This window comes from Podarcis raffonei, chromosome 10 (genome assembly GCF_027172205.1).
Source record: "Podarcis raffonei isolate rPodRaf1 chromosome 10, rPodRaf1.pri, whole genome shotgun sequence".
Lineage (NCBI taxonomy): Eukaryota > Metazoa > Chordata > Lepidosauria > Squamata > Lacertidae > Podarcis > Podarcis raffonei.
In genome coordinates, this window is record NC_070611.1 from 63281863 (window position 1) to 63293992 (window position 12130).

Here is a 12130-nt window from a genome sequence, read left to right on the forward strand (position 1 = left end):
ATGTTCCTAACATAGGAGTGTATGAAACAAAAAAATTTTTTCCTTCCAGTAGCACCTTAAAGACCAACCAAGTTAGTTCTTGGTATGAGCTTTCGTGTGCATGCACACTTCTTCAGATACACTGAAACAGAAGTTGCCAGATCCTTCTATATAGTGAGAAGGTGGGGAGGGGTATTACTCAGAAGGGTGGTGGGAATGGATGATTGGCAGATAGCTGTGATGACGACTGCAATAGGTCTTACAGGAAAAAGCGAGGGGTGAGAAGGTGAAAAATGGCTTTGTCATGTCTTTGACATTGGATTCTTATCTCATTATACATGACAAAGCCATTTTTCACCTTCTCACCCCTCGCTTTTTCCTGTAAGACCTACTGCAGTCGTTAAGAGTCGTCAACAGGCTCATTTATATACCGCCCTATACCCAGAGGTCTCAGGGCGGTTCACAGAAACCGCATCTGTGTGGCGATGCGCCACTGCCAGATCAAATGTGAGAGAGGCTCCCTGCCCTTTCCGTACCATGGCACAAAGGTGTGCAGAATATCAGTGGGAACTGCTTGTTAAAAATGTATGCATTAGACAAAATGCACACTAAAATTCTGCAATTTTTTTTTTTTTTTGGTGAGGGCTTTTAAAAAAATGAAAACTGATGTGGAAACGCAGTGAAATGCTCTTAAAATAGGAAAAATGAGAAGCTGAAACTGACAGACTTGTCCATCCCTACGGTCTACCACAAGGTGGTGCTATTCCATGTCCTTTGTGTTTGCCCTGTTCCGCTTTGGAAATGTTCATGCGAAGAACAGATGTGTGTGAGAGGCCTGAGCTGTCAGTTTAACTTGCAGGTCTCTAATCAAGTCTGTTATTCTAATCAGGATACCTACAGGATATAGCAGAGCAGGGGAAGTCCCTGAGAGGAGGGGGGTGAGGGGGGGGAGAGAAAAGGCATCTTTTGTCCTTTCCTAACTTCTGAAGCAACCTGAAGAGCATGGCAAGGCTTCTACACCAGAACAGCTGAAGCCCTGAAAAAGAACACTCCTCCAAGCAAGTGGGGATGTGCTGCAACACTGTGTTGCAGCTCCCACTTGTCTTCCCAAAATGATCAGATGCATAGGACAGAATCATAGAATCATAGTGTTGGAAAGGACCACGAGGATAATCTAGCCCAACTCCCAGCAATGCAGGAATCTCTTGCCTCAAATCTCTAGGACTCGAACCCACAACCCTTAGGTTAAGAGTCTCGTTCTGTAGGATCCGGGGGGGTGGAGAGGTCAATGAATTTCCTTCCTGCCATTAAGATATGAAAAATGCAAGTTAAGTAGGTCTGGAAACACTTGGCAACTTGAGAGGGAGAGAGAAGGAACCCAGGATGATATTCAAATCCACTGATTAACTAACAAAGGCTTCTTGTTTTCTCCCTGCTGTGGGACTTGAACGCAGAGTATCCTTTCAGTTTCCCCGGTTACCTTGGCGCAAGGAGAGGAACTTGAGAGAAATGCAGAAGAGGTTCTTAACTCTTGCTTAGAGGCGGACGGCTCCCCCTGGCATTTCTTGAGTGAGGACACTGCGCTATGCTTGTTGTCGTGTTGAAGCAGGCCTGGTGCCAGCACCTGGCATTATTTGGAGAGCTGGGAAGCCAAGCTTACTCCATCAGGTAAAAGGTAAAGGACCTCTGGACGGTTAAGTCCAGTCAAAGGCAACTATGGGGTTGCGGCGCTCATCTTGCTTTCAGGCTGAGGGAGCCGGCGTTTGTCCGCAGACAGCTTTCCGGGTCATGTGGCCAGCATGACTAAACTGCTTCTGGCACAACGGGACACCGTGAGAGAAGCCAGAGCGCACGGAAACACCGTTTACCTTCCCGTCGCAGCAGTACCTATTTATCTACTTGAACTGGTGTGCTTTTGAACTGCCAGGTTGGCAGGAGCTGGGACGGAGCAATGAGAGCTCACTCCGTCGTGGGGATTCGAACCGCCCACCTTCTGATCGGCAAGCCCAAGTGGCTCAGTATTTTAGACCACAGAGCTACCCACGTCCTCCATCAGCTCTGGTGTGACAGGCTAGCTCCATCAGGCTTCCTCTCAGCTGGATGCAACCATTCCATCAGGCTGCCCCAGTAGGAAAGATGGCATACCCTCCAACATTTCTCCAATAGGGACGTCCCATTCCATAATGATAACCTTACTATTTATACCCCAAACATCTGATTGGGTTGCCCCAGCCACTCTGGGCAGGTTCCAACATATATAAAACCATAATAAAACATTTATAAAAACCTTCACTGTACAGGATTGCTTTCAGACAGCTTGGGGGTTGCCATTATCATTATTTATTGAATTTATATACCTCCCTATATCCGGGGCTCTCGGGGTTAGATCACGCCATACCCTCCGACATTTCTGCAATGAAAATAGGGACATCCTAAGGGACAGTGGGACAATCCAGGATCAAATAAGAAACCAGGACAGCTTCACTAAATCAGGGACGTCCCTGGAAAATAGGGACACTTGGAGGGTATGACTGAAAGCAGAGCTCATTCCATCAGCTTTGCTGAAATTTAGCATTTAGCATCTCCTGCCTCTGCACTGTGCCAGTTTCCAACAAACTGCCTAAAGCCAAGGAGGTCTGGGTCTCCACCACCTGGGAATCTTCTGTATGCCCTCTTGAGATCCATCATGAATGAATGTCCCATCTACACTATACATTAAAGCACTGTTATACCACTTTAGACAGACATTGCAGACATTGCACTTTAGACAGACCTTAGTCGGGAGCTAAGAATCCCGGGAACTGTAGTTTGTTAAGGGTGCCATGACAGTTATTGGGGACCCTTCTTCCCCTCACACAGCTACAATTCCCAGAGCGGTTTAACAAGTAAATCCTCTTCGCAGAGTCACGGGGGTCTCCTCATAGCTCTCAGCACCCTTAACAAAGCACAGTTTCCGAAAACGCTGGCGGCACTAAGGTAAATTCGACAGTATAACCTATTTAAAAGGGATGCAAGAGGGGAGAATTGAATTAAGACAGATATATAAAAATATGTAAGCAAATCAATAGAATCTTGGAAGGGGAGAGAGGGAAGTCATTGAATGCATGGGTATAATGAAAGATGCCTATTTTGAAATGTAAAATTTGAAAACTTAGTAAAAATTATTTTTAAAAACTAAACAAAGCATGGTTCCCAGGATTCTTTGTAGGAAGCCATGATTGTGTTAAACCGGTATCATACTGCTTAAAATGTACAGTGCGGACAGAGCAACAAATGTATTAAGGACTCAGCTACATTAGTCAAGAAAAAGCGCTTTAAATGTGTTGTAACACTGTGACACCAAATGGCACTATAGAGTTCCGTCTTTCGCCAACGAGGTTTACAACGTGTTTTCCTGAAATGTTTTTTGGATGGTTCTAGATCCAGCCTAAGTGAAAAACTGGAGCGAGCGAAAGCTGCCATGGCCCCTTCTCTCCTTTCTGTTATTTTGTAGAAATCTTGAAATGATATGTGGAAACAATTATTACAGAAACATGTGCACACACACACACAAAAAAGCACAAACCCAGAGGCTCAGCTATGATAGTATAGAACACACAGTACTTACAACTTTAGTCATGAAGAACGAGCCACACTAGTCACCCAATACTCTGCTGTATGTAATATATGTATTCTGGAAAGATCTCTAGAGGTGACTTGGAAAAGTGATAATGACCTACATTTGACGTACAACCTTAAAGCCACCAGTCCTCTTTAAAGTCTGCTTTTTACAAGTCTTTTGTCTCTTGATGTAAATGTGTGCTGTTCTGGGCTGCAGGTACATCCTTCTGTTCTACTGACCCATTTTCCTCTTCTCTGGCTTCCAATTCTTTGTCCTCCTGCACCAAGGTCTTGTTCTGTTTCCTTAAAATGAGGAGCACAAGCACACACGGGATGTAGGACACGGCGCGGAGGGCTGAGGGCACACCCAGGTACAGCTGCCTGGAATGCAATTTGGACAGCATCAGTAAAGAGCACCCATAGAACACCGTATCCAGAAGTTCTCATTCTCCAGAAGTTCTCCCAAGTAGAATCAAGTCGCCTCCATGCACTGATGGAGCTTATTTTCATTGGCCTTCTTGGTAACCTAAGGCTTGTTTGCATGTTACACTGAACACAGATACACACTTCTATGCGTGTGCCAGTGTTTGTGTGAAACTGTGTGTTATGTATTTGTTATACATACACCTTTACCAAAGGTGTCATGGACTTTGAAGACACTCGAACTCAGAACGCAAGGGAGAAACATGCTAAGAGGAAGGCACGCTTGGCAAATCCACACCGTGATCAACTCCTGCCCGGGAACCAATGTCCCCACTGTGGAAGGACGTGTGGGTCCAGAATTGGCCTCCACAGCCACTTACGAACTCATTGTTAAAACCGTGTTCATGGAAGACAATCTTACTCGGCTACAAGTGATCGCCGAAGAAGAAGATATATACACCACTTAGTGGCTGTGGCAGCTTCAAAGTCATTTCCACTTGGAAAGAAAGCCAATGACAAGAAACTGCCCCTAATCCAGAGTCGTGGAAAGAGGCGTATATTACACTTATACCGAAAACAGAGACTGGAAAGACTCAGCTTAAGAACTACCGCCCTATATCGTTACTTAATGTGGATTACAAAATTTTTGCTGACATTCTGGCCAAGAGATTGAAAAAAGTATTGATGGAAAAGATTCATAAAGACCAAGCGGGTTTTCTCCCGGGAAGACATTTGTCTGATAATTTGAGGAATATAATTGATATATTGGAAAAGTTAGAAGTGAAGATAAATACTAAAGCAGTTTTGATATTTGTGGACGCCGAAAAAGCTTTTGACAACATCTCTTGGAGCTTTATGAAGAAGAACCTACAGGGGATGGGGGTAGGCCAAAGTTTTGAAAATGGTATAGGTGCAATATATTCTGAACAAAAGGCAAAATTAATTGTAAACAATGTGGTGACGGAAGAATTTAAGATAGAAAAAGGGACACGACAGGGGTGCCCAATCTCTCCATTGCTTTTTATATCGGTCCTGGAGGTTTTGCTGAATACGATTAGAAGGGACCGGTTGGTTAAAGGTATACAGGTCGGAGCCAAACAGTACAAATTGAGAGCATTTGCAGATGATTTAGTACTGACGTTACAGGAGCCAGAATTTAGTACTAAAAGGGTTTTAGAACTAATTCAAGAATTTGGTCGAGTGGCAGGATTTAAACTGAACAAATCAAAAACTAAGGTTTTAGAGAAAAACTTAACACCGATTGAAAGAGAGAGGTTTCAGAATGAGACAGGTTTAATCGTGGTCAAGAAAGTGAAATATTTGGGGATTAATATGACAGCAAAAAATGGGAACTTATTTAAAAATAATTATGAAAAATGTTGGACGGAAGTGAAAAAAGATTTAGAAATTTGGTCAAATTTGAAGCTTTCCTTGTTGGGTCGAATTGCAGCTATAAAGATGAATGTTTTGCCTAGAATGTTGTTTTTGTTTCAAACATTGCAGATTGTGGACAAAATGGATTGTTTCAGGAAGAGGCAGAAAGATATTTCTAGATTTGTCTGGCAGGGCAAGAAGCCCAGAATAAAATTTAAGATATTAACTGATGCAAAGGAAAGAGGCGGATTTGCCCTGCCAGACTTTAAACTTTACTATGAATCAGCAGCATTCTGCTGGCTAAAAGATTGGCTGCTTCTTGAGAACACAGACATTTTGGACTTAGAAGGTTTTAACAATGTTTTTGGTTGGCATGCATATTTGTGGTACGACAAGGTTAAAGCACATAAAGCATTTAAAAACCATATTGTCAGGAAAGCATTGTTTAATGTTTGGATAAGATACAAAGATTTATTGGAAAATAAAACCCCAAGGTGGTTGTCACCAATGGAAGCGAAGGCTCAGAAAAAGCTCAATATGGAGGCCAAATGGCCGAAATATTGGGAAATTTTGGAACAGGAGGGAGATAGACTAAAACTGCAGAGCTTTGAGAAATTAAAAAACAAAGTGCGAGATTGGCTACACTATTATCAGATAATGGAGGCATATAATTTGGACAAGAAAATCGGCTTCCAGGTGGAAAAATCAAAATTAGAAACAGAACTGTTAGAACCCAAAACTAAGATTTTGTCAAAGATGTATAACTTGCTGTTGAAATGGAATACTCAAGATGAAACGGTGAAATCTGCTATGATTAAATGGGCACAAGATGTTGGACAGAACATTATGTTTGCTGACTGGGAACAGTTGTGGACCACAGGTATGAAATTTACGGCATGCAATGCCTTAAGAGAGAATATTATGAAAATGATATACAGGTGGTACATGACCCCAGTCAAGCTTGCAAAAATATATAATTTGCCCGACAATAAATGTTGGAAATGTAAAGAAACTGAAGGTACATTCTTTCACCTTTGGTGGACGTGCCCAAGAATTAAGGCTTTCTGGGAAATGATCTACAATGAAATGAAAAAGGTATTTAAATATACTTTTCTGAAGAAACCAGACGCCCTCCTTCTGGGCATTGTCGGCCAATTGGTGCCAAAGAAGGATAGAACGTTTTTTATGTATGCTACAACAGCAGCAAGAATACTTATAGCAAAGTATTGGAAGACACAAGAACTACCCACTTTGGAAGAATGGCAGATGAAGGTGATGGACTATATGGGATTGGCAGAAATGACTGGCAGAATCCGAGACCAGGGAGAAGAGTCGGTGGAAGAAGATTGAAAGAAATTTAAAGATTATCTACAGAAATATTGTAAAATTAATGAGTGTTAGAATGATGTTGGATTGAAATTAAGGGGTTTCCAGCTGTAATGCTTTAAGAGAATATGAAAAAAAGGATCATAAATAGGTAATAATATAATGGTAAGGATTTGCTGAACTAACAATTTGGGGTGGAATACAAAAAAGGGAGGTATGAGGAGGTCCGGGAAACAAGTTAAAAGAAAACAAGTAATTGAAAATGTATGTGTGTTGTTTTTTTTTCTTAAAAAGTTTTTTTATTCTGTATCTTTGTTATTTTGTTTTTTCTTTTTTATTTTATTGTAACATCATAAAAAATCTTAATAAATATCTTATAAAAAAGAAAGAAACTGCCCCTAATTAAAACTCACAATAAAAGTATGTCATCAAAACATCCACAATTAAAATTTGCCAAAAATGAAAGGAGAAGCTCATTATAACAGGCAGAAGCAGGGGTGGGGATGCTCAACTGACCACCTGGCAGGTGATTTGCTGCTGCTTACTGGGCGAAGGAGAAAGAAGGGCAAGGGGGCAGTGAGGTTAGCGCAGTGCAAACACACCTTCTGAGCCAATCGGGAGCTTTTGTTGGGGCGTATCCACCACACCACTCTCCCTGCTGTCTCACCCTTCCCAGGAAGCAGCAGCAACTCACCAGCTCAACAACTGAAGCACTTAAAGCAGCAGCAGGAGATTCAAGTCAGGTGATCAGGGGAATGCATGTCTAAAGAGATGCACCTTCATGAGCCGGCGGAATGCCAATGGTGATGGAGCCTCTCTTATTTCAGAAGGGGAGAACATTCCATGCCACTGGTGCCACCAGAGAACTTGTTGATTTGTTACAACTCTCTTGCGGAAGCACTCGCACTGGGAAATTCCAGACAAACCCCCTCCCACATCCAAAGCATCTATGAAGGTGTTGCAGGATTGTGTGTACTAGCCACACCTCCACTTCTGTGGTTCCCATTGACCATGCCCACCCACAGCCATGCATTTAGCAATCATCATAAGAAAATCATTGGTCCCCTGGAAGAGCACTATGTGTTTACATCGGAATGTACGTGGTATCCCTTCTCACAGTTGCCAAATACGGTTGTGAGAGGACAGTGGTGTTGATAGGGAAAGTGACAGCAGGCAGGGCTTACCCCCTGCTGCCTGCACACTCTTCAGATGTGCTTTTAATACAAAAAGAGGTTAATCTGAAACACCCCTCCAGTCTAGAGCTAAAGGGAAAAAATCCCCTATGTGACACCCAGAATGAGTGGGAAACATATTGGAAGAAAACCTTTGGGGCTCATATTCCAAATCCTTGCCATTCTAGCATTTTACAACTTCTGAGGGCCTTTTGGAAGCCTGAAAAGTGAAGTGGGCAAGGCTGTTTTGGTGGTATGGTGTGGCAGAAGGGGAGTGGGCAGTAAAAGGGTCAAAGACCTCTCCTCTCCCTGCTTGTTCTGAACTCCAGAATCCTTTATCTCCCCAAAAGGCACCGTACCAAAGAATGATTAGGTATCTTCCAAGGCTCTGGAGCAGACCTAGTCAATGCAATGCCCGTACAGCTCCCATCAGACCTAGAATGGTCAGGGATTAGGGTGTTGCAGTCCATCAAAATCTGGGCCGGGCCACAGGCTCCCCACCCCTCCATCCATCCATTCATTCACTCACTAAGCTGCAGAACAAACTGGACTGAACCCAGAGGCATCAGCTGCATCCATTTGCAGCTGTGCCCTCCAGATGTTGTTGGAGGCAATTCCAACCAGCATGGCCACAGGTCGGGGTGATGGGAGATGTAAGTGCAGCAACACCTAGAGCAGGCTTCCTCAACCTCGGCCCTCCAGATATTTTGAGACCACAGTTCCCATCATCCCTGACCACTGGTCCTGCTAGGTAGGGATCATGGGAGTTGTAGGCCGAAAACATCTGGAGAGCCGAGGCTGTGTAAGCTGCCCTCCCAGCTGCTCTACAATATTCTAGAGATAGCACAAAGCAAGAGAGACAGGGATCTTCCAGCGATACCTGTATGTGTCAGAATCGTACATCCGGCAGGCTCCTTCACCACCGCAGCTCTTGGTTCCCCATTTCAAACAGGTAGTGTCAATCATCGCTCCAAAATAAATAGGTGATGGGATTCCAGCTACATGGAATACGACATGAAGACAAGAAGGGTCATTTGGGGGGCTTTTGTAAACAGTACACTGTTACGATGGGGTGGGGTTTTTTTGGGGGGGGGGTCACACCCAGGCCTGTGATTCTGCACCAAGGAAGTTTACAATCTAGCAGAAGAGGCCATTGAACTGGTCAGACAAGTTTCTTTGAAAAACAACGGCCCAGCTGAGTGCTGCCATTTACATGTCCAAAGAGGTTGCCCTGATGCCATGGAAACAAAGGAGTGGTGCTGCTCCCACTTCACCCGGCTAGATGCCATGCCATGCTAGAATGGAGAACAACAGGCCAAGCAGGGCTGCATGTGTGTGTGAGTTTTGGTTGGTGCTGGAGACACAGAGACACGTCTTGCTCTGTGCTGGCCATAAAGCTATGGCAAGATCCATTGAAATCTTTATGCTGTGAGCCCCTCCATCCTATGACTAGACTGTATATATGTGTAAATAGAACCATATACAGTAAGACCACAATTGAAGCACATTTAACTTGTGTGCATTCAGCTTTATGAGCTTAGCAAAAGAAAGAAGAGAGAGAGAGAGAGAGAGAGAGAGAGAGAGAGAGAGAAAGAAAGAAAGAAAGAAAGAAAGAAAGAAAGAAAGAAAGAAAGAAATTCAAAAGGGGCAGAAAGGGGATGGGCATCCGGGGGGGGGGGGAGTTTGGCCGTTCCACCTGCTATTGCACCCAGTGTGTTTTGACTAGATGCAATTTTGGCTTTAAGCGTGGTTCCTGGAATGTAACCTCTGCATAATTTGTCGGCTTTGTTGTTGTTGTTGTTTAGTCGTTTCTGACTCTTCGTGACCCCATGGACCAGAGCACGCCAGGCACTTCTGTCTTCCACTGCCTCCCGCAGTTTGGTCAAACTCATGTTGGTAGCTTCGAGAACACTGTCCAACCATCTTGTCCTCTGTCGTCTCCTTCTCCTTGTGCCCTCCATCTTTCCCAACATCAGGGTCTTTTCCAGGGAGTCTTCTCTTCTCATGAAGTGGCCAAAGTATTGGAGCCTCAGCTTCAGGATCTGTCCTTCCAGTGAGCACTCAGGGCTGATTTCCTTCAGAATGGAGAGGTTTGATCTTCTTGCAGTCCATGGGACTCTCAAGAGTCTCCTCCAGCACCATAATTCAAAAGCATCCATTCTTCGGCGATCAGCCTTCTTTATGGTCCAGCTCTCACTTCCATACATCACTACTGGGAAAACCATAGCTTTAACTATACGGACCTTTGTTGGCAAGGTGATGTCTCTGCTTTTTAAGATGCTGTCTAGGTTTATGAAGTGATCCATTTGTCGGCTTACCATATCCTAAAATCTATCTATCCTGAGAGCTGTAGTTTGCTAAGACTGCTGAAAATTGTTGGGAGGCCCATATTTGCCTCTCAGAGGTACAATTCCCAGAGTTCCCTGGGAAGAGAAATTGACTGTTCAAACACTCTGGGAATTGTAGTTCTGTGTGGAGAACAGGGGTCTCCTAACAACTCTCAGTACCCTTAACAAACTACAGCTCCCAGAATTCTTTTGGGGACGCTATGGTTGTTTAAAGTGATGTAATAATGCTGTAAATGTATGTTTTGGATGTGCCTGCTCATCTTTTTGAAGTGAAATTTAAAGTAACCAGCACCTTACCAAAAACTCTTTCTGCCAGGGAGTGGAGACCCACACCAAATGACTTCTCCTCAGGTTTTAGGGACCTGGAGAAGAAGAGAATTTTCCATGAAGCCAATAAATGAGAAAAAAGCGCTATCCATCACATTGCTGTTGAACTGCAGCGTTAAACAATTAACTCTTACGCTCCGTTAATCGTATGTGAGCAAGGGACACATTTTGCAGCCAAAAGATTCTTCCTTTCCAGCTGCAAACTGATGCTGCAGTCCTATGGCATCATATGAAATTACAATCATATGAGAACTATATGTCAAAGTGGCCTCAGGGAGGGTTGGCAGCATCTGGATGCAGCCCCCCAACTGAATCTAGTTTCCTACCCCTGCCCAACTGCTTTTGTTTTAATTTTTAGTTTATTCGCCATATGATCACAGGGTGGTTCACATAAAAAAATCCTGAAAATAAGTAAAACAAAACAGCAAAACAATAACCTCCCCATCTCACAGACACATTTAAAAGGTTGTAGGATATAAATCAGCCAAAGGCCTGAGGAACGTTTTCGTCTGGCTCCTAAAAATATACAGTGAAGGCGCCAGGTGGACCTCCCTGGGGAGAGCATCCCACTTCAGAAGCCACTACAGAAAAGGCCCTGTTCTCGTGTTGCCACCTTCAGACCTCTCATGGAGGCGGCACACAAAGAAAGGCCTCAGAGGATGAACGAAAAGTTTGGGACGGTTTATATGGGGAGAGCTTGGGAGCTGTTTCTGCACAGTGTGATCCCACGCTCCAAAGGGCACGTGTATTAATAACGTGACCACACTTCAGGGCATCTGTGTGGCTGTTTCCCACAGAAAAGGTACTTCAACCTGGACTTCAGCTTTTGCTCCTCATTGTCACACAGAAAATCCTCGTCTTTTGCACGGAGCATTATTCGCCAAAACCGAAGGCGGGCAGAAAGATCGTTTTACTAAGCTGACCAAATCTGCTATGAAATATAAACTTCGACACTCTGAGGAGGAGACAAATGTGCCGTTCTGAGTCAACAACGTCGCAAATGGGACTCGCCTGTCTCCCAAGACCTATATATCCTGCTATTCCCACCTCCCTTCAGTTAGTACCTTATGAGGACCATGTAACCCGGCATGGCTCCAAAGGAATAAATTAAACAACAGACTAAGGATAAAAGCAAGAAGTAGTGCAGCATTGTCCCACAGTTCTCTCTGTTGCACTGGCCCAGGACCGCTGTGTCATTTCCAAAGGCTGAAATGCAGGAGCAGTTTCTAAATACCTGCCAAAACATAAAACGAAATCAGTTAAGGAAGAGAGTGGGCAGCCTGTAGCCTTTTGGTTGCATGGTTGATCTCTGTAAGTGATCTATTGAATAGGGCAACTGGGCCCCTGAAGGAGCAGGTGCACAGCCTGGGAGTCATTTTGGACTCACAGCTGTCCATGGAGGCACAGGTCAGTTCTGTGTCCAGGGCAGCTGTCTACCAGCTCCATCTGGTACGCAGGCTAAGACCCTACCTGCCCATGGACTGTTTTGCCAGAGTGGTGCATGCTCTAGTTATCTCCCGCTTGGACTACTGCAATGTGCTCACCTTTGAAGGTGATCCGGAAACTACAACTAATCCAGAA

General features: G+C 44.1%; 1 protein-coding gene across 4 annotated transcripts in view; it reads right to left on the reverse strand.

Annotated features, from left to right (window-relative positions):
- Positions 1-3551: 3551 nt before the first annotated feature.
- LOC128422860 (solute carrier organic anion transporter family member 1A2-like) overlaps positions 3552-12130 on the reverse strand; it is a 44668-nt gene continuing 36089 nt past the window's right edge. For all 4 annotated transcript variants that reach the window (XM_053407459.1, XM_053407456.1, XM_053407457.1 and 1 more), the window contains 4 exons: positions 11614-11783; positions 10520-10584; positions 8755-8872; positions 3552-3960 (listed from right to left, as the gene is read on the reverse strand). In XM_053407459.1, coding sequence (XP_053263434.1) covers positions 3747-3960; positions 8755-8872; positions 10520-10584; positions 11614-11783 — 567 coding nt within the window. In that variant the 3' untranslated portion in view covers positions 3552-3746. The remainder of the gene's footprint in view (positions 3961-8754; positions 8873-10519; positions 10585-11613; positions 11784-12130) is intronic.